Raw genomic sequence first — 25,356 nt, 5'->3', positions numbered from 1 at the left:
TCTTGTGACTGAATCATAATTCGGGGGCATCCTCCTTTCCTAAGACAGAACCAACTGAGTCTTTTCTGTATCTTTCTGTCTGGCTGCAGCGCGCCGGAAACAGACCATAACAGTCTCTGAGAGAGCCAGCCAGGAAACGAGATGCGCGCTCTTCTCCTACCCGTCCTCCGCTCCTCCACAAAGCCCAGTCATCATTACCGGGCACCGTGCCTTGGCTCGCTCCCCCCCCCCCTCCCTTCACCGTTTTTACTTGCACTCTCTCACCCTCCCTCCTCTTGTTCCTATGTGCGTCGAGAAAGTCTCCTCCTCTCACAGACTGTGAGCGCACGTCTCCAACAAGCCTTTACGCGCGTACAAGCTCTCCAAGAGAATCCCCTACGGTCGGCCCCTCCCCTTTCCGTTTCTTGCCGCCCTCACTCATTCATGACCCCGATTGGTGACGTAGGAGAATCCACGGTGCCCACTGCCGTAGGCAATAACGGGATGCTTGAGTATATATGGGACACTGGTAGCCATCAACCGGCACACTCTCAGTCGCTCCGACTCGGGAACCAGGGCATCAGCGGAGATAGCTGGCTTTACTTCGCCCTCTTAGGCTAACTCGCTTTAGGCTTTGGTTCAGGATGGAAACCCCTTCGATTTCTCGGAGCCGACGATGCTCCATCGTGCGCAACTGCAAAAGTAAGTTTCTCTCTGTCTTCTTTGGTTTTGGATAGCCCATGGACACTACAGACGCTAATGTTGATTTTCATTTGAATTTGTGCATCACCGTCTAAATTTTTAATCTAAGAACTCTTAAAGTATTTTGATATATCAATATAACGTTGAAAATGGATCGATGGGTGGATGATAGAATCGCAATGAGACTGAGGAGTTCTGTCAGACTATTTTCTTGTTGTATGATTTATAATAGTCAGATTTCATGTGCATGATGTGAAACGGAACATCATAAGAACTTTTTGATAAATCTAAAAAGTAGCTGCTGTGTTTTGATTCTGTGATCATGCTGTGCGTAATGCTCAGTGCAGTTGCAGTGATGAGGCGTAAACTTCACTTATTGTAGAGGCATAAGGCTATAAAGTGTTCATCCTGTTATTCTAAAATCCTGCAGATATAATTCCACCCAAAATAAAAGTGTATAAATGCAATAACACGAAAGTAAAAATCATTTTTTTGCATGAAATACAAAAAGAGCGCAGCCTTTCATCCATTTGGACTCAGTATGTTGCATTGATGTAATGGCTGATTTCAGCAGCAAGGACATCTCGCTCACCTTTATCTGCTCTCCTCCAGGCGGTCTCTCCCTCTGGCTGGTGGTGTGGCTGGTCCTCGGTAAGCCAAGTCCGGCATCGGCGTGCCCTCACCTGTGTGTGTGCTACCCGAATCCTGTGACTGTGAGCTGCCAGGCGCAGAACTTCACCGCCGTCCCTGTCGGAGTGCCCTATGAGTCGCAGCGCGTGTTCCTCCAGAACAACCGGATCATGGAGCTTAGAGTTGGCTCTTTTGGCTTCGGGACTCAGGTAAGAACAAGTGGAAATATGTGAAAATGTTTCTCAAATCCTTATATACAGAGAAAAGTTCTACTGCATGCCTAGCAATGATTTAAAAAGTTTCTCACATTTTATGGCAAAGTAATAATAGTTAAATTCATGTGTTTTTTTGTATCAGGTTCTGTGGCTGTTCTCCAACAACATCACGTGGATTGAGGCAGGGGCCTTCAGTGAGCTGAGGGACTTGGAGGAGTTGGACCTGGGGGACAACCCTAACCTCCACAGGCTGGAGGGGGGAGCCTTCCGCGGCCTAGAGAAGCTCCAGAGCCTTCACATGCACCGCTGCCGGCTCACTGCCCTGCCCCATGACATCTTCCACAAGCTTTACAGCCTGCAGTTCCTCTACCTACAGGTAGGGGCGCTAGAGATACATACAAATGCATGCAGATGACTGATCTAATCAGATACAAGAGAGAACACACACACATGCACCCACCCACACATCTATATCACAAAATGTCTCGTCCAGTTACAAATACTACCAGAGCCAGAGTACATATTCCGCTCATGTTAAACCCTTTCTTGTTTTCTTTTCTTTTTTAGGAAAACAATCTCCACTTCCTGCAGGATGACATCTTTTCTGACCTCATCAACCTGAGCCAGCTTTTCCTGCATGGCAACCGTATCCGCACCCTCTCAGAGAATGTGTTCCGTGGCCTGGTCAACCTCGACCGCCTGCTTCTCCACGACAACCGCATCAGACAGGTGAACCGTCGCGCCTTTCGCGACCTTGGCCGTCTGACCATGCTCTTCCTCTTCAACAACTCTCTGGCTGAGCTGCCCAGCCAGACCCTGCGGGACACCCAAGGCATCGAGTTCCTCCGCCTGAACGCCAACCCCTGGTCCTGCGGCTGTGAGTCCCGCGCTCTGTGGGAGTGGTTCCGTGAGGCCCGCGTCTCTTCATCTGAGGTGATCTGCGCTTCCCCTTCCACCCGCCGCGGCCAGGACCTTCGCTTCCTTCGTGAGATGGACTTCGCTCTCTGCCCCCTGCCCGACCCAGGCTCCATCGGCGGCTCCACCACCACCACCTTCAGCACCAAAACCCGCTGGTGGTTTCACAAGAACAAGCCCCAGTCATCCACAAAAGGCATCTTTGAGAAATCCTCAGAGACCATCAAGGCTGGTTTGTACGGGAAAGGCCCATCCTCAACCACATCAGTAGTCAAGTACGAGCTGGGGGAGGAAGAGCTGGCGCTGCCCAAACTTGACCCAGAAGAGTACTGGGCAAACTACGGCAACGAGGACTCAGGTGTCACCCTACGATGCTTCGAGCTTGAATGCCCGCCTGAGTTCGACCTGCCTCCATCTTCCTCCTCTCCCTCATCCTCCTTGCCCTCTTTCCTCTCTCTACTGGCCCTCTCTGTATTCACCCTCTTCCTCAACTTCCACCTCCTATTCGGCTGAATCTGACTCTTAGTACCACACCCCTTCCCTTCCAGCCTGTTTTAAAGGCTGCAAGGATCTCTGTTAGACTCTCTAAACCCCCTTTGCCCACTTTGCTGTAAGCCAATCCTCAAGGCACAGCGAGGGAGATAGGGGGATGGTTAGATTCTTAATCTACCACCTACAGGGCTTAACACTTTTCAGGGCTGCTAAGAGTTATTCAGCTAAGGTCATATAATATCTACAATACTCTACAGGTATGGCTTTCTGTGTCACACCTGTATGATGTCATTATTCCCTGCAATCAGGGCTATGAGGGCTGAGTCCATCACTAATATCAGTGCAATTTGATAGCAGTTGTGAATGATGTTGTTAATTTTGTGACCTCAACTTAGTTAAAACTACTTGTGCTATTAGTGCATCCAGTTAACTGGCTGCTACAAATACAACAATTACTGTTAGAATCAGTGCACAGTAATGACTATACTGTAACCACTTAAAGTGTCATGTAAATAGGTATGTATCTTGTAAGTGTTTAAACTGATATCGATATCTGTGGTACAGCACAATCACTTTCATCTTGATCCAGGAAAACTGTGAAGGCTAGTGCTTCTACAGGACAGAGCACAATGCACAGCGAGGAGAGTTTAGCATAACCAATGGCAATCAGAGAGAGAAGAAAATATACTGTGAAGCTGGGAGAGCGGAAAAAGACAGAGAAAGGGATGCATGACGGAGAAGGAAGGGTGACAAAGAAAAAAAACAAGGGGAGGGGAGTTAAAGAAACAGGTTTAGAAAGAGGAAGAGAAAAAAGAGGGAAGTGAGGGGGATGACAATGTTCATGCAGCAATAAGAAAAGAAGCAGCGAGAATACAGCAAGACTATGAAGGACAGTGCTGGCCGTAGAAGCAGCAACTTGCAGGAGAAAAGTAATAACCCACTCATTTGTAGTCATTTGTTCATTCATTTCTTTTACAACTGATAGCATCCACCATTTTCTGTAAATATGGTGTCGTTTGCGACAACCACAGGGGACGAATGCTTCCTGTCAGGAAGCCAGAGATTTGATTGTTGGATGTCTTTCTGTGACATATTGATATAATGTGTAAAGATTGTCAACTGGATGCAGATGAAGATCTTGATAAAAACCTAATACTGAATATTTCCTGAATCATGCTGTCATGCTTTTCTTTGGGGGCAATATTTGCAGAATATATTTTCAAAAAATTGATCCAAGGTGCTCTACATGGTCGTTTTGTTTTCAAAAGAGTTGACTGCAAAGAGCAAATCTGGGACAAAACAACTAAAAACAAAAACAGAATTCTGCCAAAAAGTAGCAGATTGCCACCGTGTGACTAAAGCGTGACTAAATCTGACTAAAGCGGACTGAGTGGATCGACCACATGGACATGATGTCACAGATATATGCCGGTCAGAGTGGCTCTGGCTGTGATGGACATCTGTCTGTCTGTGTGTGGATAAGTGAGGATGAATGGATTCACAAGCTGGCAACGCTGCGAAAGGCAAATACGCCAGCAGGTTTGTCACTCCACTGATTCATCGGTGGGTGATGCCAGATAGACAGACAGGGTGCAAATTGGCTGATTTGTAAATACACTAACAGAGCAATGAGAGTCTGGTGAGAGCAAGAGACAAATTAAGACTGACAAACTGACATGCAGGCAGACTGATGGAGATGATCCGAATTGATGTGGGGAGGAGTGGGCTTTAAAGTTGATGTTAATGCTTCGAGTGCAAAAGCAGATGAGCGGGCAGTGGAAGTAGTATGAAAAAAAAGGAAAAGGCGGAAGTTACTAAATATGGGCACCCACACAGAGTATTAATCACTCCCTTTCTGATCCAAGTTTCCACATTGCCTTGTAGGAAGCAATATACTGTAGGTGTGCTGATGTATGGCAATTCTCCTTTTCTTTTTTTTTTTCTTTTTTGCACACCGGATTCTTAAAGCTCTCTCCATCTCTCAAGGGCAGAGAACAGATGGCAGGAGAGGGTCTGTATAGCTCCAGCAGAGGTAAGGAGGGCAAGGTCAAGATGTAGTAGGAGTGAAAGAGTAGGAGGCAATATTAGTGAGGTATACACACCTACACAAACACACACAGACACACTACACAAAGCAAGTTAGCCTTGCCTCTACAAGAGACAACAGCGGCTTTTTTTTTTCTCTATCCGGTTTTGAGTTACAGAATAAAACTGCCCCTGTAAGATTTATTTTTTCAATTGAAAAATAATGTAATAAGTATGATTTCTGAAAATATTCAGTGTCATTCCACTGTTCAGTCTCTTATTGTGTCTCGTGGAGGAGGTCAAACTGAGCCTCGGTGCTTTTCAGTGGCCATGACTGTGGGGTCACTGTCAGATGACCAAAGTGCCAGTTATATCATTTTTCACAGTTTCTTTGTTGAGTCTGTCAATGTGCATGTTCTATGTTTTGTATGTTTTGTCTGAGAAAGAAAAAATAATTCTATATGACAGAGTGGCTTATTTGTTATTTAAAGAAATAATAAATTCATACTTGTTTTAACAAAATTGCTTCGTATCGACGTTTCATACACACACACACACACACACACACACACACACACACACACACACACACACACACACACACACTGACACATGCCATTGTGTAAGTCCTCCAGGCAGTTGTCAAGCTTTCTCAACTATTTTGCCAGAGAACAGGAAGTGTGGAAATGAGAACAGAGCTGGAGCTGAGTGTAAACTTCATTACTATTCACTGACATCTCAAACACATCGACCCTGCACAATGATACAGTGACATCACATACAACACCTGCTTTTGCAATATGCTGATAGCATATAATCAAACAAGAAACAACACCACAAATACTAGTTAAATAATAATGAGTATTAGCATTGTAAAAATAAGTATTAAAACACTAATAGGGCAGCATTGGCAGTAAATAATTATTATCTAAACTCACGTGTGATTATTCCTGAAAGTAAAGAGAAACATGAAAATGTATTGACAGTGAAACGATTATCCATTAAAGGATAGGTTCACAATTTTTTTCAAGTTTCTCAATTTATTCTCTTAATTCTTAATTGTCGAGGTCTAACAATACAAACATGCCCTTATATACCTACATTAAAAAATAGTAGGAAAAATCCACAGTCCTTGTTATCTGCATTCTAAAGTTTATCTGAAGTTAATACGAGGCTTCAGCAGTCTGAGTTAGTCAAATCAAGAGGATTTTTTCCAAAGTTGCAGTCTTTTTAATACATAACTTTAGGTTTTCATCATACAGTGTTCCCTGATGATCTGCAGTGAAAGGATAGTAATGGAAAGAGGACATTTTATACTAAAAAAAAAGTAACTTTGGGAGACGCCTACTTGTTGAAGATACCCGCCTCTCAGATTTCTGCTGTCAAAATGGCAGAGGACAGAATTTCAGTGGTTCCCCTCAAAGCACGGAATAGCTACATTTGAAAAACTCAGTCAGTTTCTCTTTCCAAAATCTGACTAAAACCTCACTCTCACAACAGTTTTCACTGAAACCACTTTCTATTAAAGAAATAGTCCACAGAAAAGACACATTGCTGTTGAATATTTTGCGTCTTTTTATCGCAGCTCCTTGAGTGGCGGCCAGCACTCCATTCATCTCCATCGTATCTCGGTGAAGGCAGATGTTTCAGAGGTGTATATCTCAAAATCTCGCCGCATAAAGACCAAAACTATCTGCATGGTTCAATACCACATGAGAAAATATGTGTTTTTGTAATTTGGGTGAACTGAACTTTCAAATAAAACTTTTACCTTTGTTAGAAGTCAATAAACAAAGCGTTGTTTCTTTGGTTTGTTTTTGCTCATTTCAAATTACTGTTGGTTTTAATAATGAGTTAATTTACAGCAGTTAAAAAGAAGCATTCATTTGTTGTTGTCATGGGAACTTTGTATTCTGCATACAAACACAAACACAGTTAATTGGTAAGGAAAACATTTTACATATTTTGCTACAATTATGGAACCAAATCTTCACTTTGTTTTCATTGCCTTTAACAAAATGTTCACTTAACTGTCCAACAGTATGTCTGTGCCAGACGTCATTCTGTGCAAACAGACAACAAAGCCAACAGAAAGCTGTCACAAAAGTCACAGAATCACACTGCAAACACACACAGATCACACTCTGTGGAACCACATGCAGCTTGACATGCCTATATAAGGATGAAACAAACACATCATACAGCTCATCCTTCACATTCCGATTGGTCTCCAAGCTTTTGTGTGACAAAAAATTCCATGACGCACCATCATCGCAGAAGGCATACCAATTGTGTGGGTTCGATTGGACAATGTGCACGTCAGTCAACAGTCAGACACATTCGGAATCACTGGGCCGAGCTGCAAGCGAGGTGGGGAGGCAGGACATGAACGTGTCTGTGGATGCTACAGCATGCTGAATAGATGAATATTAATGACTCCTAGTTTATTCATGAGAAGAGAGGGAGCAAAACAGAGATGGGAGGGGGCTGGTTTCTGTGCACTTGTTCAAGTGCGTCACTACTTTGTCACAATTTGCCTCCACCTGCTGGGCCCCCATCCCTCTCTCCTTCTCTCTCACACACACAAACACACGCATATTCGCAAGCATGCAAACAATTTCTCACATTCTCATCCAAAGACGTACTTTGAGCGTTGTTCACATTTTATGTGTTCAGGATCGGAATTTATGCAACTTCTCATACTCCTATATAGCCAATATGACTGTCCTCTTTCACATCTCTTCACCAGGTCTCTGTGTTCGTGCTTTCACGCATACCCTCTCCCTCTAATGATGTGCAACTGACTTTACATGCTCTGCTTTCCCTCTCACATCTCTTTCACTTTGTCTGTTCCATTTTCTTTCTAACATGTAACCTCCAACATGAACTGACAAGCCCCTCTGATTCATGGTTTTTCTCACTCATTCACAGATAACCAGAAATGTGTAATTTCTATTTTCTCTTTTGTCAGCAGCTGTGACTAAATTCTGTTTATGTCCAGTTTCTGATTTCTATTTTACTCATGTTCCTTTTTTATTATTCTCATTATTCTGTTGCACTATCTTCAAAAAAATAGTCCTTTTGGCACTTATCTTTTTAATATATGTATCTTTTCACAGTCAGGAGGACTGTAAATATTTTCCATATCAAAGAGATGAGAGCAGGAGTCAGATGCTGCCACAAGCCTACATGAGAGAAAGACTTTTGATGAGGCGCTGTTGTTCTTGGTGTAATGCATATCAAACACATGCGAGGGTGCAAGGTTATACTTAGAAATATGCAAATATGCAGATGAATGAACACACATTCAGGAACATATGGACAAATATACAAGGGGTGGACACCTGTACAATAGACTGCAATCTAGAACAACAAAAAACACCTTAATGGAGCTTATAATCTTCAGTTTCTCTACATTTTATCTCTAAAGTACATGCATGATCAGTATAGAAGAGACCTTCTGTGCAAATAGACATCACAGACTGTATCACAGACTGTTACTCTGAGTATGTGTGTGTGTGTGTGTGTAACAAAAAGACTGAAAAACGTGAAAAGTCACTGATCCAATATGGGGTGCAAAACAAAGTTCGCTGTTGACAGAAAGAGATGAAAATTTGTGTGAGAGAGAGGGAGACAGAAAGCTAGCAACAGAAGAGGTGTGACGTTTGAGTCATGTACTTGGATCTCTTCACAGCCGAGAACATTTGGAAGGCTTAAGTGCGCACACACACACACACACACACACACACACACACACACGTGCGAACGCAATCTTATTGGCAGTGTTTGGCATCACTGGTACGCCTTGAGAAAGGCCCACTGGGAGACAGACGTTCCTCATCACATCACAAAAGCCAGATCCACGCACTTGCATGCCTACACATACACACACCTACAAATATGCATACAAAAGATACACTTTCTTACATGAACAAGCAGCACAGACTCCCTACATTTTCTCAACTAGGTGGCCCCAAAATGTCATGCTTGCTTTAAATGACACAAGCATTTGCAATTCAGTGTGTATTTTAGCGTTTCTGCGGAATGTGTTATATCATAAACTTTGCTGGGATCCTGCCCACCCAAAAATATATATATATTTTTACATAATTCTACCCTTTTACAGAAATATTGATGTACACAAGAAAAACACTCAAAACAGAGTGCTGAGTGAATCAAACACACGCATATGCAAACATGTACCAGCACAAATACACATCAAACAGATGGACACACATGCTTACAGATGTCTCGGGTGAATTCTGATATCATCTGTCAGGTTAAAGTGAGATGATAGAGAGATCATGGGAGGAGAAGGAGGAGGGAGAGAGAAAACAACAGTGGAGTGAAGAGGAATTAAGAGGGACAGAGGACATAAGATGGGGAACATAGACAAACAAAAGAGAGAAAACACTCAGCTGTAATTGTGGGTAGACGCAGCAGTTGCCATCAGTAATAGTTTGCACATTTTACTTTTCAATCGATCAACTACGGGAAAGGTAGTTATCACCTGTTAAATCTAACCTTTCCTTCTTTTCTTCATTTTGCACTTCCAAGCTCTCTTCACACCCCAACTTATTGTTTTCCCTCTCAGTATCACCGTAAACTCAATTAATGTAGTGAATGTAATATGGTTAGTATCTCTCCAAGGAAACAGCAGGCTGAAAAGTAAGAGAGTAACCAAGCACTTTGGTTGTAAAGATCAGAACAATCTTTCAGAACATGGTCAAATCAAAGTCATGTCACAGGACATTGGAAAGAAGCATAGGTGCCTACAGTGAAGAAGAAATGACCAGTATGGTACACTTGAAAAAAAAAAATCAGATATGCTTGGTAATTACTGTCTTCCCAAGAAACTCAACAGCATGTGTTTTTCAGAAAGTGCCCCTAAACATGTTTATGTTACAGTGACAAAGACCGCTAGCAGCTGTAGAAGTTATGACTCTTGTCCATTGGGATCAAAGGAGGAAGTAGTGTAGGGAGTCAACTTTTCATTTCATGTAACCATGAACACACTCAGTTCCTGACTGTAACCACGTAGTCATTAACCATCTTTTACTTCACTGTTCTAATTGTTCTGTATAATGGCTCTGGGGACGACAATGTTGGTATGTCTGTCGGTCCACTACATTGGATCAGACTGAAATATCTCAACTATTGGATGGATTGCCATGAAATTTTGTACAGACATTCATAATCCCCAGAGAATGAATCCTACTGACTTTGGTGATCCTCTCACTTTTCCTCTAGTGCCACCATAAGGTTGACATTTTTGGTATTTATTGAAATGTCTGGACAACTATTGAATGGATTGCTGGGAGATACTTCTTGGTCATTCATTGTCCCCGGAGAATAAATTGTTAAAACTTTCATCCTCTGTCAAATTTCCATTTGTCCAGCACTTTGGTTAATGACCAAATACTTGCAAAACCAATGGCATTCACCAGCTTCAGTTGTACTTTATGTTTAATGCAGACAGATCAGACAGGGAGAGTGCGGGCACAGGGGAAGATACGACCTGGCCCTGCGAGAGGGCTGAAGCAGTTGGCTGCATCGTGACATCATCGACGTGCAGCATACAGGTGGCGCTGGGCGGGGAACCTGGAAGTGAGCGGCCGTCCGGAGCGGTGGTGGAGGGGAGGCAGAGAGGAGTAGGAAGAACCTAGCTCTGTTGTCAGTTCGGCGAAACGGGATTTGTATCCGGAGTTCAGCCTGGCCTTCAGCTGGGGCTGAAGAAGTCTGGGCTCTGTTGTAGTAGGCGGCGTTGTGACGTCATCGGTGTGTGGTGTGCGTTGGCCTGGCGGCGGACAATGAACCCGGAAGAGCGGGAAGATTTGAGCTGCTGGCGAGAGGGTTGATGGAAGTAGAGTCTGCATAGAGTTGGAAAGTTAGTAAGTTTTATCATTGTTTCGTAGGAGTGGGACGACCGCCTCCTTGAGAGCTCACTGGAGGTGAGCAAACATCCGGTTGAAGATGTTAATTGCTTGGAAAAGAGCCGCGTCCGAGTGGGCCATTGCATGGATGTGTGTGGAGGAGAAGGGTTCCATGTGGATGTGGTGGTGAAGGAGATATCTCGTTGGTACTGCTGGATCTAGTCATGGGCGGTATGTTGCCGAGGAACGTGGATCACGCAGCATGGGCGAGAGGTAAGCGTTTGCGATGCAAGCGTGTTGTAGGTCGCATGAGAACTGAGACGAACGCGAGAGAAAGGGGTTAGACACACTTATATAGGTATGCACGGATGATTGAATTAGTGAGGCACAGGTGATTGAATTTAGTGAGAGAGAGGGGCGTGGTCTTGTTCCTGAACCTTTGTTATAATAATAACTCCATTATAATGAAAAACAGACAACATCTGTCCCACTGTCACCTTTTTAATACCATATGTCCCATGTGGTGTCGTCTTTTCAATGACGTACATCTGATTCTTCGTTGTAAAGCAAGGCAGAACTAACCACCTTTGCTCTACAAGATCTCAGTGGTTTAGAGTTATGGGTTGTTTAGTTCCCTTGTGTTAACACCTTGGAGAAATTAGAGATGACCTTGTGGTCAGTGGACACACTTAAGGGGATATATACCTCCCAGCTGGCCTGGGAACACTTAGGAATTCACCTTGATGAACTACAGGAAGAAAAAGGACATCAAGGTTGTCACATGGGGCATGACATGGATAGACAAATTCACTTTATAAAGTGATAAAGAACATTTCCTTGCAAGGTGTACATGTAGTGTTTTGGATTTGAACTCTGTATGACTATTTTATGATCTTGAGGAAGCAGTGGTTTGTCCCACTGTAAAATTTTTTGGCTAATGCTAATAACTGCCAGAGACTAAAAACCTCAGAAAAAATATTTCTAGAAATTCAGGGGGTAGGCATGTCTGATCTCTCTAACTCATCAAATCATGATACAGCAGCAATAAATCAGTCCTCCTACCCACAGTACCCACTCCTCTGTGTCCTACTTTCCCTCTGTGCTTGCCTAATTAAAACTGTAACAGACCAACTATATCACAAGCTTTAACCAAAACAAAATCACGGCCCTGTGCGGATCACTGCCCCCTTCTTTCTTTGTGTCTTCTAGTCCACGTTTTTCAGACTCACATGGAGCCTCTCCACATGTTTTTTCCTAGTCACAGCTCTTTCTCCTGACCAAATCCTGCAGCACTAAATTCAATTTTGTGTACATCTTCTTACTTCTTAATCTCTCTCTACAACTCCATCCTTCTTTTCTTCTTCTCTTTCTTTGCCTGCTCTGTCATCCTCAGAGATGCTCTGTTCTATTCTACTGGTAATGTCACTGTCACCTCAGTCAACAGTCATTCATACTTATCTTTCTATTGCACTGTTGTTTCTTCACATCTTGATTCTGCTGAATTAAAGTGGATCATACGTGTGAATAAGAAAATGTAAAGTGGCTGGAAACTAAACTATTTAGGTTCATTGAATGATGAAACCATTAAAAAAATTGTGGAGTTGATACAGTTATTTGCAGGCTAAGCCTTTTATCCCAAAATAACAACCTAGGACTACCTAGTAACTATGATGCACCACTTTACTGGAGGGCCCACAAAAATAGTGACTACTGTTTAAGTAATTTTTTGTGCTGCTCAACATCTGGTTCAATGAGTCTGGAACAACTGGTTAACACCAAACTGGTTGGTTAGTCCTCATCCTCAAAACTTTATCTCTTGTAATGTTAAAAGTGAAACATACTATTTGAAAATACAAACAATAAAGGATAAATCTGACCTCTGTCTAGCTGGTTCACATAAGCTTAACAGCCAAACAGGGTTATGTTAGAGCGAAATCTTAGTCTCATCTTACATTTTTCATATCTTATAATACTCGGCTAACTAGCTTTACACTGCAATACAATGCTGTATTTCCATGTCCTCTACATGGTTCATCAGCTGATGAGGCTGTTTAGTTTTATCCTCACTTATTTAGAATGATATAATGTATGTAGCCGTCCAGTGCATATTTATGACCACTCTGGAGCTAACATTAGCTTAATTAGCTCGCTAGCAACAACTGTTAAAAGAGACAGTTGTCATTTCAGCTGCCAACGTCAATGTTCAATGTTATAGTAAACTGCACATTTGAATGTTGGGTCCTCAATTATTCTGTGAGGTTCTCAGTATGGGGTTAATCATTCATACAGTACCTGTCACCATGCTCTAACTACTCTGTATTTTTTAAAAAATCTTTCTGTTTTTCCTGTTTAGCTTATTTTTACCTTCAATTTTATTCAGTTAATTAAAAATCCTAAGAGTAACTGAAAATCTTGTTTTTGCTGACCTCCAGTGGTTTTTCCTTCTCATCTTGCTGTAGTGTTATACAAGTGAACTCCAGTCTATGGTGAACTCATTGGCAAGGGCGGCTTGTGGCATAGGCCACATAGGCAGTTGCCTGGGTCACCACATGAGTGTGCACACTTCTCACCCTACCCAAACACAACAGTTAAGATTTTACATAGAAAACATAATTCAACACAATGTTAAAGATTAAACCAGATCCAGACCATTCTGCCTGTGACCCCTTAAAAAAAGCAGTGTCTAGTTGAGGCCCCATGTCATGTTTTAAATGTCTAAGTTGTCCACCACATTCCCCTCTAAACTTTTCAGATGGTTTCATTTATATAATTGTTAGAGGCCCAAATAAAAAAAGAATTAAGATTAAAAAGATTTAAGTCCAAAAAATGAATACAATTTTGTGTCGCAGTAGTTTTTTTCTCTTCTTCCCCACCTCATTAATCATCTCACAATCCCTCATATTTACTGGGAACCACTGTACTAACTACAAAACTATATAAAGTAGCATGTACTTTTGATACTTAAAGTATGTTTTGCTTATAATACTTGTGTACCTTTACTTGATTAGGTTAGTATTTTAACAAGATCGGGTGATTTATTGGCCAGTCAAGATTATTCCACTGTTAGTGAAAAAATCTGCCCTGTCTGTAGGTTCAGGATCTTCCTTACTGCATTGGTCCTAAACTGGGAGACAATGTGTGAAAGAGCTAGGACTCCTACACTGTTCATGTATGCTTCAATGTTAAAGTAAGCTCCTTGACCTTATAGTCATTATTCAATTTCTATTCCAATGCACTGGGGTTAAAACAATAAAAAACAAAAAAACAAGCAAACCATCAAAAAACATCACTGTGTATTACTTTCTGATTGCACTATAGATACTTTGATGGTGACTAATGCTCACCAGGAAAAAGGAGAAGCAGCAGAAAAACAACTTAACCAGAGGCATGGCGGGGGAACAGGGAACTGACGGACCAGGACAGAGGCCTCCACACTGTAGCCCACTCAGCACAAACTGAACAGCCTGAGCCCCCTAGGGTCTTGACTCAGTGCAGCACTCACTAACAAACAAAACAAGGACAGTTGTTTCCCTGCAGTGGAAGTGAGAGTACTGCTGCTACTCCTGTTCCTGGCTCTGATCCAGTTCTCTCTTCTTCTTTCCAGTCAGAAATTAGCAAAAAATAACTAAAGCCTTAAACAGCTGCCAAGTTCACTACTTCCTGAATCGCCTGGGGATACAGCTTTTTGTCTGAGTTTCAGAAAGACACTTGAACAATAGTATTTTTTTCTGCATTTCTTTTTTGCTTCAGTAGTATGGCTCCTGCTAAGCATCATTCAGCCCTCTTTACATGGTTATATTCAAAGTGCTTTACAATGTTTCTGCTGCTCACTCACCCTTTCTCACACACACACACACACACACACACACACACACACACACACACACACACACACACACACACACATACAGATAACGGCAAGCCACCAACCATCAGGAGTAATTTGGGGTTCAGTATCTTGCTCAAGGACACTTTGACATACGGACAGGATGAGTTGAAGATTGAACCACCAACCCTCCTGATTAGTGGATGACCTGCTCTACCTTCTGAGCCACAGCCACCCATAACAGTCACATACATGAAAATAGCACAGACCAGCAGGATACCGACACTATTTTTCCGTTTTGACAAACTGTTTTCAAACTGTTTAACGTTCTCTTATATAGATGTGGGTTGCTCAGTCAGATTTTGTTCATATAAATTATTGTGTATTTACATCTTATGTGGGAAGGTTTTATGGATGGCAGTGCACAGTTTGCATGGAATCAAATTTTACTGCATGAAGAATATGTGTCTTCTATAATGGCTTTAGCTGTGGGGGCCTTTTGAGTTTACTGAGTCACCACCTAAATTAGGTTAAAAATGAGCTATCACTCATACCACTGCAACACTAGGATAAACAAATATGGGAAAAATAAACATCTAAATGTGACTAGGGGATCACTATGGATGATCAAAGTGAGGCAAATCAGGCAGAGGCTTAAATGACATCACAGACTGACAGAAACTCTCCTGACAGAAATCTTCAGTCAGTTTGAACTTGGATTAAATAGACATAGAGGATGAAAAGCAGCATATATTTTCTCTGGCAAAGACCAACAGATAATGCAACAACGAAGTGACAGGAAACTCTCTGTATGCCATGTGGTACCACTCATGTCAGTTTAGACTAAGCTGCATCATGAAACAGCCAATTAGTAGAGAGGCTTGAATGTCTGCATCGATCGAAATTTACTATATACCAAGGTATACTAACATTAGTTTTAGGGGAAAACTCACCTGCTTTCGCCTCAAGTAGTTGTAGGGTGATATTTGTTTTGTCAGTAGATGGCAGGAGTAGTTTTGGTATGTTATTGACTGGTGCAGTAATCCTTTATGGTAGAAGCAAGATAGCCCAGTCATACCGCAGGACAATCAGGATAGCAGCAAAGGAAGCAATATTCATAAAAGACTGTCTTTTTGTTGTATTTACAGGTGAGAGAATTGCATAAGTGCTATGTACACATAATAAACTCATCTAGCACGTGGATGGAAATTGTCATCATTAAGTGTGTAACGTGTAATGTTTTTATAAATATGCTTATTTGCCATCTTGCTGATAGATTCTTTATGGTATCAATCTTCTCATCTAACTCTCAGTGAGAAAGAAAATAATTGCATTTCCCAAACTGTCAAACTATTCCATTCACAAGACTCACCTGAGGCCAATTAATTACTGCTCAAAACTCTGCAGTTCTGGGATCAATAGATATACAGTGAATGATAAATACCAGCAGAAAATATTTTAAACCTGCTGTGTGGAACTTTTACATATAAATGAATGTCTGTTACATTCAAGCCCTTGCCAAAAAAGTTCACACAATGCTGATTAAGCCTATCACTGCCAGATAAATCTTTGTATGTCACATTATACAGAGTTTTTAAATTTCATGTTGGGTGTTGTGTGACGCTCAAAACAATCTATCCATCGTTTTACAACTGCAACAGTTATGGCCAGTGGTGTACTGGCCATCAAGCATACTGGGACAAACCCTGGTGGGCCAGTGGACTGTCAAAAAATATGTTTTTGGGACGGTGGACCATCAAAATATATCTGTCTCTGAGTGCCTGTCATTCAGGGTGCACATGAGAGCATGCTGCTTGCCTGTGTCAGGCAATCAGGGCCGAGCACCCCCCTTTACTCTCAATGCCAGAAGGGAGAGACAAAAGTCCCGAACTCAAGCTTTAAGAAGCTGCACTGATTCATAGCAGATATAGTTAGCGACTGATAGATTTATAGCTAATTTACAAGATAATTTATGATGTTTTCATGATAAAGTGACTATCAGCATAATATACCGTATATCAGTTCCTGAACAACCTGATCTCATAGAAATATGTGAGATGGCCGCAACCTTTTTACACCACATTACATAGTGGTGGCACGTAAAGTGTTAAAATTATGTGCATTAAGAGGTTGTGATCGTTTCATGTATTTCTGTGAGATCAGGCTGCATTTGTCTGTGCTTTTCAAAACTGTCACAAATCACTGTTAAAAAATAATTATGTTTTATGGTGTGACAATGCTGTGGTTAAGGTCTAGTTTGGTTTGGGTACAAAAAATACTTGGTTAGGGTTAGGGAAAGATCATGGTTTGGATTAAAAATATCACTACTGATGATGATGATTAATAATAATGCAGCTCAAAATGCTTTACAACAAAAGAAATGACATGCACCAAGTGCTTCACATCAAAAAAGACATAAAATGAACATATAAACATGTAAATGTACAGATGATGGAAAATAACTCATTTGATAATGTTAATAAACATAAGATATAAAAAATTAAGTGAAAATACAATATATAGAATGCATATTTCAGTGGTGGTAATTTGAGACTTACAAAGTGAAAACAATAATGAAAAAAAGTATTTCGTTATGTGTACACAATCTGTAAATCGGTGCCTAGGTCTCTGAAGCCATAAGCATAACAAGACCTCCCTTTCCCCAATGGACACAGACTCACCACTGGACTTGATTAACCGAAATAAGCCTCTTTCAGCTTACCCCAGAATGTCTTCCCACGGGTTTAACCTCACTGTAGGTCTTATCCGTGTCAAGCAAAACCCAAAGCTTCCCTGGAAAAAAACATCCTTAGTGGTGCTATGAGGTTAAAAAACACACACACCAGTCTTTTTTCTCAAATCTACCAACCACTGACCTCAGCACCCATGTAACATAAGATGGAAAATAAACCCACTTAAATAAAATAAAGTGAAACTAGAATTACTACACTGTAATTACTTTCTGTAAAAATTTTGATGCTTTTTGGAGCCAAAACCAAGAACAGATATTAAGAGTAGGCTACTGTAAGATTTGACAGTAAAATACAGTATTTTCATTTTTGTTGCTGCATTAATGGAGGGACAGAAGCCACATGCAACCATCCACATCATATAATCATCGTTCATCCTCCTCTGTGGAGTCAAACCAAAAGGTCAGTAACATCTTAATGAGAAAATAGAAATACATTTGTGCATCTGGTTACCCAATTAGTGACTACCATATGTTTATTTTTTGCTTACATTCAATTGGTATAATCCTAGCAAGCACCTGACAGGCACAAGAGAGCATTTTTTCAGATAATGTTCTTCAGTTGAAAGTTTACCGATATTTAAACATTATTCTCCCTGCTGTTTGCAAGTCTAGTTTAAAAATTACTTTTGGATTACTGTTTTCTCTTGAACTACACATCAGTGAATACTAACGTTAGTCTGACCTAGTCTATACCTACACCTTGTTTATCCTACTTGCATTTCATAATTAATAATAGCCTTCTATCTAAAGCACGTGACAATTGACGTTTATTCAAATATGTACTCAAGTTGATTAAGATATATTTGCTCCTGAGCCCCAAAAGACAGAATGGTTATATTGGTTATCTTAGCTCAACGCACGAGTGCTTCTGAGCTGCAGTTTGCTGCAAAGATACTGTAGTTTGTGGCCAAGCTGGGACATATTAGACGATTTGTTACATGTTGTTTTCAGGTACTTCATTGTGATTAACAAGAGGTCAGCCAGGGAAAGTCCACCAAATACACCATTCCATTTATTTTGTTTAGCTAGCTTGCCGAGCATACATTGAAAACATTGCATGACATTTCTTTTGAGCAACACACAAAAGTGTTGAGTAACTTACCATAAATCAGCCTTTAGGAGGTCGTGGTCATTCCATGTATTTCTGTGAGATCATGCTGTCTTATTTGATTCCATAGTGTTTGACAAAATCAGGCGGCATCATTCATGGGTAAAATATGTTTACTGATGTTTTGTTATTTCATTACCCAGTCATATTTATTTGCATAAATGAAAAGGTGTGTGCAGTATAGATCAAGAGGAATTAAATAAATCAGAATATCTTTGATAGAGTTGATGCTAATCATATCATAGGACAAGGGAATGATTGGTAGGCAGATTGTGCTCTTAGTATGTTCAGTGTATTTAAAAAAGGAAATGAGAGATGACGATAGAGAGTGTGTGGGTGTATTTGTGTTTGTGATTCTGTGATATTGGGGGAAAATTTGTAAAACTGTTCAAGGTGTGCCTCGTTAGTGAGTTCTAGTTTGAAATTTCTGAGAGATGTTGCTTCATGTTTATTATTGTTTGCCTGTGTTATTATTAAATTATGTTTCTGCTTCACCTGTGTAGGAGAGGGTTCATTAAGATGCACTGATGAAGTGTTTCTAAGCAGACAGTGCTGTTACTCATTTGCATGTAAATGAGAGAGAAAAACATTTTGGTCAAGTGCTTGTCAGACTGAAGGAGTGAGCTGAGATAGTTGAAGGTAACGATCCTGAAGTTCTCCTATTATCGAAGGTTTGTTGGTCCTTCCAGTTTTTGTCTCTTGCTCTTGTTTTAGCTTTTTTCATTCCTGTTTCCCCCCACTCCAACATTTGTGTCATTATCATATAACATGCATCACAACCAAAATGCGTCATTGCAGTTAAATATAGAATCCAACTGATCCCACCCTCATGTCACATTTGGCATGCTTGGTCTTGTCTGATGTACACCGATTCTTTTTGATCTCAACAGACCTTTTGAGAGTTCTCGGACTAGAAGTGAGTCATTCTCTGCCAGTTTCCCTGCCTCCTCCCAGCCTCTCGCCTTCTGCCGTCATCACTATGGTCACTTTTCATTGTGTGGAAATTATGATAAAATGACTGCATTACATTAGATACATCCCTTTGTAGTGCAGATGGATAAACTGTAGCTTTTGTGGCTCATTTTGCAGAGATCCATCTTAAGCCTCAAGCCAACATAGAAACAGGTGGTGTTTGCGTATGCTCTTAATTGCGTTCATTCAAAGCCTTCTTATATTGTTTGCGTGTGTAACTCTTGAGCAAATTTTTGTTTAGTGGTGGATTAAGAACTTTCCTGAACCATAGTTCAGGTGAAAGGTTGAAAAGTTATCAATTATGAAGCACATATTGCATATAAGTGATTACTTCTTACTCCAAAGCAAAACTAATTAGTTACGTTATGTTCTCTTACGCTGTCCAGCTATGTCAAGGTGCCTTTAAACAACTCCACAGTCTCCACACTGACATGTCTCCTCTTCTCGAGGTCTGTCCTTGATGTAGACTTACCAGTGGCTAATGTTAACAAGCTAACTAAGGACACATTGCATGTAAATAAGACAACTTTGGAGTTGCAGGTAGTCACATTTATCCTCATTTGGTAACCGCCTCCCCACACCTCCAGCTCCTTTGTAAAGCTAACAGTTTGTCAACTGAACGCAGAGAGATCAAACTGATATCTACCCTCCATTAAAAAACCCATGGTAAGACTGCTTTCCACACACCAACACCTAATTACAATTATTAATTAATTCTTACTAAGCCACTTCAAAGTAGCTTAATAAGATGTCAGAAAAACGTAGTAGTAAGTAAGTATAACTTAACCTGAAGACTATCGCCTGGCACTAGCTTTGTCTGCCTTTCATTGAAACCTATTGGCTGTTGCTAATAGGTGAGTATTACTGTAAGACTGACAGAGGCCAGTGAGTGGTCAGGGAGGAGTCTTTTCAACTCACTGGAAGCAACATCTCTTGAAACATTCATGTGGGAACTGATAAGAGGGTGTGACTGGCCTCCAAACAAACGTGCTGTATGTTGGGGATCTTATCTGTAAGAAACCTTACTGTCAAACGCTCAAAAAGCAGAAAAGCCTCGGGGGTACATAACAAAAGGGAGCATTATTGCAGAGAGAAGTAGTCAGTGGTTGCACCTCAGCTACTAGTTATACCTGCTTATCTGCTAGCTGCATCACATATTTTTGAAAAGTTTGATATGGAGGAAAAAACACAGAAAGGGGATGACAGCAGACTAAAAGCTCAAAATGGATTTCAAACTATAGTTGTGCGTGAGTTTGAGCCTGCGGATAAACTGCAGGTACAGCGGATCTTTTCTGAAGGGCTGATGGAGATGATACCAGATACTGCCTTCAGAGGCTTGAGACATCACCCCGAGAGTCTGCTGCTCTATTCTGCTATGACAGGTAAGATAACCACATAAGTTACTTATTTCTGTGATTGTTTCTGCAGTTTATAAAAATGTGTTTGGTGGTATATACAAAAACCTTTCTTTGAAAGTTTCATGACTGCTGCAAAAAGGCATTTTTACTTTTCTGTTTATTATAATCCTTGTGCTTTCTCTCCTTATGTTGCCACATTTTATAATATAGTCTTTTTCAATTTTCTTTCTTATTCAGTTTTACATGGTAGTTTTCTGTATTCAATTATATTTTCTCTTGTGAAAGCTATCTGCAGACCTTAATTGTCTTCTATACTGCAGTTATGAAGAAAGTTAAAAGTAGTTCAACTGCATATTTTGTTCATATTCACATATCCATCCATATCTTTCCTCTGGCAGCTGTATGTTTTGTCATCACCATGTGTTGGTGGGTGATAGGACTCCTCCCTGCCATGGTGCTGTGTGGGCGCTACTTCTATAGCAGACGTGTGATCCATGGTTACCTAGAGCAAGCCATGAGCAGAGACATGGGTGACATTGAAGAGTTTTACATGAAATCCCCAGGTATTTACTGGAATTTAATTTAATTTTCATATGCAGTATGTACAGAAAAATGATCTGCTTCCACTATTTTCAACTGACGTAGATTAATTCTGTGATTAAGCATGCCAATGGATAAGAATGGCTCTCCGAACATAAAGTTGGGGCGACCTTGCACAAGTAGAACTGCAAAAACCCAAAATGTAGACTGAGTCAGTTTGAGCAGGAGCAATACAGTATATGTTCATGGCCACTATTCCAGTTTTTTACATATCAAATGAAGATCACAAACTTATTGTAACAATAAGATTTTCTATTTTGTTAAATAACAATAGAATTACCTGGATTTAGAAGTTCGGGTTCACAGAGTAATCTTTCTGCACAATTTCTGAGTACAGATATAATCAGTTTTAGGCCTTAAATTACATGCAAGAGGGAAAATAATATTTTTTTTCTGATTAATATGAAAATTGTTGACCTAACATGTAAATAAAAACAAGCCTTTCATCTGCAGGCCTTGTTGGCCAAAAAAAGCGCTGGCAGATAAGTAGACCAAAACATAATTAAAGATTCCCTACAGACATATTTTAGGACATATAAAAATCATCTGCTTAGAATAATAAATTGTGTCTGACATGTTTTTCCACAAAAATCATTCAGTTACTGTGTTAAAAATCTTTAAAATGGCCTCTTTCCTTCTTCCTCATTAAAACTCCAAAATCTATAAATATCCAAATATGTTTAATTTCAAAAGTTTAACTGCTAGACATGAGATGTCTCCTTCCTCACTGTAAAATCCATTCTCAGTATTTGTGCACTGGAGGCTTCAAGTTTCTACATCAAACTTGTGTAAGTTGTAAATTCTGACTACATTTTCCCTCAAACTATGATGTTCATAGGTAGATGCCTTAGGAGCTCAGATTTTCGGTGAGCACAGAGAAGAGATTTCTCCCTTCAGCAGATGAATGTGAAAACAGCCTTCTAGTGTCAAACTCTGCACAAATATCATTCTGCACAATGAACGTCAAACATCCAACTGAATGAACAAGAAAAAATAATAAGAACTACTTTTGAGTGGAAGGGGAATTTAAAGATGTAAAATAAGATACAGTTTAGCTCTACTTTGTCCACAATTGTTGCACCCTTGGACAAAGAAACTTTTGAGTGATTGTCCATTGCATGATAAATACTTGGAAGATTAAGTCACACAAAGTCAGCACATTTACTGCTGAAACTCAAAAATTTATTGGGAAGACTCTCCAGAGGCATAATGTCTGAAAACTGCAGTACTGATCACTGTATGAAAGATACTAAAGTGCAGCAGGCGCTGTGATATATATTTTTTCTTTCCTTAACACAATTTTCATGCAACATTGATCTGGAGGTTATTCTTATCACTAGGAAAAATGTAACAACTTCATGACAGAGGAAATACTATCCCCGCTGAAACAGGATGTTGTCCATGTTCCAAGATTGATTGTTGTAATAATAAGAATGGGTTGGCTGGGGAGGCCAATTATCTTTTGTTACTTTGACTGTGTGAAAAAAAGAGAAATGAATTGTGTTTTAAAATGAATGATTTGCTTTTATTCACTGCATTTTCTCATCCTTTATTCGTCATGTTTGTGTTGTGTCCTTGCCCTCCACCTCAGACTCCCGTCTGTGGGTAGCAGTGCTGGAAGGCAAAGTGGTGGGTGTTGTAGCAGCAGTCAGTCAGCAGAAGCCAAGAGGTTCTGTCGAGCTACAGCGGATGTCAGTTGACCGCAGTTGTCGGCGGTGCGGAGTTGGCGTGGCGCTGGGACGTAAAGTTCTGGAGTTTGCTGTCACTCACAGATACTCCACTGTCATCCTGGGAACTACAGCATATGCGCCCGCTGCTCACCAGCTCTACCAGCGTCTGGGCTTCCGCTGTGTGGGGGTCACAAATGGGTACGTCACACCTGGTGCAAGATGGTCCTTACTGGAACGAGTTTTCTACAGGGTCTGCCATCATCACTACAGCCTGGATGTGCAAAATATCACTTCAAATTGACAACACTGACCTTATAGTGGGAGTGCAGACAGCTGAACTGAAATGAATCTTTGAGACTGTCCTCACCAGAATCATCTGTCATTTGTTTATGTACTTAAAATGACATGCTTACATTTTCCATTCAAGCAACTTTTTGTTACCATGCAAATGATGACCATCCTCTCTCAGTAGCATGATGTCATAGCACTACTAAACCTGTTAGAAGGGAGGTGAAGGTGGCTGACTTTGAAGACCGTCTTTCTTTTTCAATATTTTTTTTATTCCACTGAGTATTGTCAACGCAATCACAAGACATTAATGGCATAGACAGTTTCTTGGTGAAAAAATGCAGCATTCTTCAATAAAACAATAATACAATATGAAGGAAGAATCTGATGGCAGGTGGGACCAAAACAAGCACATGAAGAAGGAGAGGTAGGGAAAGGAGGGAAGAACAACAACAAAAAACAACAGATTATCCCAAAGAATGAATGAATTCTTCAATACTCCATGACATCTTAATTGAACACACAAGTAAAGAAGTACACAGTACAAATAAATGAAATGAAAATGAATTCCTTCATCTTACCAAGATATCAATAATTTACTGTCAGTGTTTTACACTCAGGCGTTTTACAATAAATGAAATGGAAACAACAAAGGTGATGTTTAAGTCAAAAACAGTTTCTTTTAACTGTGACTATCATCTTTCCCCACCCATAACCAAGCATTTTAGCTACCTAAACTTAATAATATTTAAATTGTAGAGGTGATAGATCAGAAAAGGCTCAAATTAATGCTTTTATGGGTTGTTTTGAAAGGACATTGACAAATTATGTTTCCCTGCTGATACTTGTTCTACATGACAATGTGCTTCATAAAGGTCACTTTGCAATGACAACAATATTTTGTTGTTTAAGGCTGATGACTTGTTGGAATTTTTCATTTGATATTCTATGTGCGGACAGAATGTGTGACTTTTTAAAGAGACAATACACTTAATTTCAATGTCTTTTGAATTGTACAGTCCCAGCTATTATCCAGCTGACTATAGGTCAGTACTGACTATCCCGTTTGAAATGCCTTGATATAAACTTAATATGAACATGTAATATACAAATATATATATGGTATTGTCTGTGGTTGTACTAGCAGGTATTTAAGTAGTGAATCATTTAAAAATGGATCAATCTCATTTGCATGGCTTAGCCTTGTGGGCCTTTATATTTTTAGCCTTTTCTCTGGAGTCTGTCAGTGCAACATTCAAATGAACCAAATATTTTTTTAAAAAAAATCTCTGGGCGAACAACAATGCAGCTTTCTGCACACACCTTGGAGCGGTCATTTCTGTGCGTTCATGATTTTCTGGCTCTTTTTGAGATCTTAACTGATCGTGACAACCCAGCTGCTCAGACAAGATAATAGAAGGGTGTTGCAGTTGATCCCCGCTCTGTCAGCACTACTCACTTCCTCTTATTTTCTTTTCAGTTGACTTACTAAATGGTAAGACATGTTGGCTCAGTGCTGTTGGAAGCTGCCATCAAAGATTTTTGTCAAATATTGTTAGGTTGATTTTATTTATCTGTCATAAAATAAATGAGCATTAATGAACATAAAATGAAATTAAACCGTTTACTTGTTATGTGTGCTAACTATTAGCACCCTAACAGCCATGGTTTAGTGCAGCATTTCTCAACCTTTTTTCAGTCATGGCACCCTTTAAAAATATGTAAAATCTCAAAACAGAGAGAGAGAGAGGGAGACAGAGATAAATGTGACTTACTATCAATGGGAAACCTGAGCCTGGGATGATACACACAACCGCCCTGTTCTGGCAGGAATGGATAAGAGGCAGACAGAGCTCCTGCTCCACAGCCCTCAGTTGCTCCCTGTACTTGTTCTTGATGTAAGTTCGGCTTGAAAAGCTCAGTTCGCACAAATATGTCGTGGAGGAGGGTA

General features: G+C 40.5%; 2 protein-coding genes across 2 annotated transcripts; both read left to right on the top strand.

Annotated features, from left to right (window-relative positions):
• Positions 1-354: 354 nt before the first annotated feature.
• On the top strand, positions 355-4,714 carry rtn4rl2a (reticulon 4 receptor-like 2 a). Its single transcript, XM_044346645.1, is given in 5 exon segments — positions 355-571; positions 574-681; positions 1,294-1,520; positions 1,669-1,902; positions 2,094-4,714. Coding segments are annotated over 5 exon segments (1,578 nt in total). The 5' UTR covers positions 355-423; the 3' UTR covers positions 2,955-4,714.
• Positions 4,715-20,465: 15,751 nt separating this feature from the next.
• Positions 20,466-24,992, top strand: LOC122978763 (N-acetylaspartate synthetase-like). The gene is made up of 3 exons (XM_044345739.1): positions 20,466-20,871; positions 21,246-21,410; positions 23,039-24,992. Exons 1-3 carry the CDS (start codon positions 20,664-20,666, stop codon positions 23,416-23,418), a joined length of 753 nt encoding a protein of 250 aa, XP_044201674.1. The 5' UTR covers positions 20,466-20,663; the 3' UTR covers positions 23,419-24,992.
• Positions 24,993-25,356: the final 364 nt, after the last annotated feature.

Source organism: Thunnus albacares, chromosome 3, assembly GCF_914725855.1.
Source record: "Thunnus albacares chromosome 3, fThuAlb1.1, whole genome shotgun sequence".
Lineage (NCBI taxonomy): Eukaryota > Metazoa > Chordata > Actinopteri > Scombriformes > Scombridae > Thunnus > Thunnus albacares.
The sequence above is the reverse complement of the archived record's forward strand: the minus strand, read 5'-3'. Positions and strand labels throughout refer to the sequence as shown.

Coding starts and splice junctions, on each gene's coding strand:
- LOC122978763 (XM_044345739.1), top strand. CDS start 20,664: ATGGAGGAAAAAACACAGAAAGGGGATGACAGCAGACTAAAAGCTCAA. Junction 20,872..21,245: donor GCTCTATTCTGCTATGACAG/GTAAGATAACCA, acceptor TTCCTCTGGCAG/CTGTATGTTTTGTCATCACC. Junction 21,411..23,038: donor GTTTTACATGAAATCCCCAG/GTATTTACTGGA, acceptor CCTCCACCTCAG/ACTCCCGTCTGTGGGTAGCA.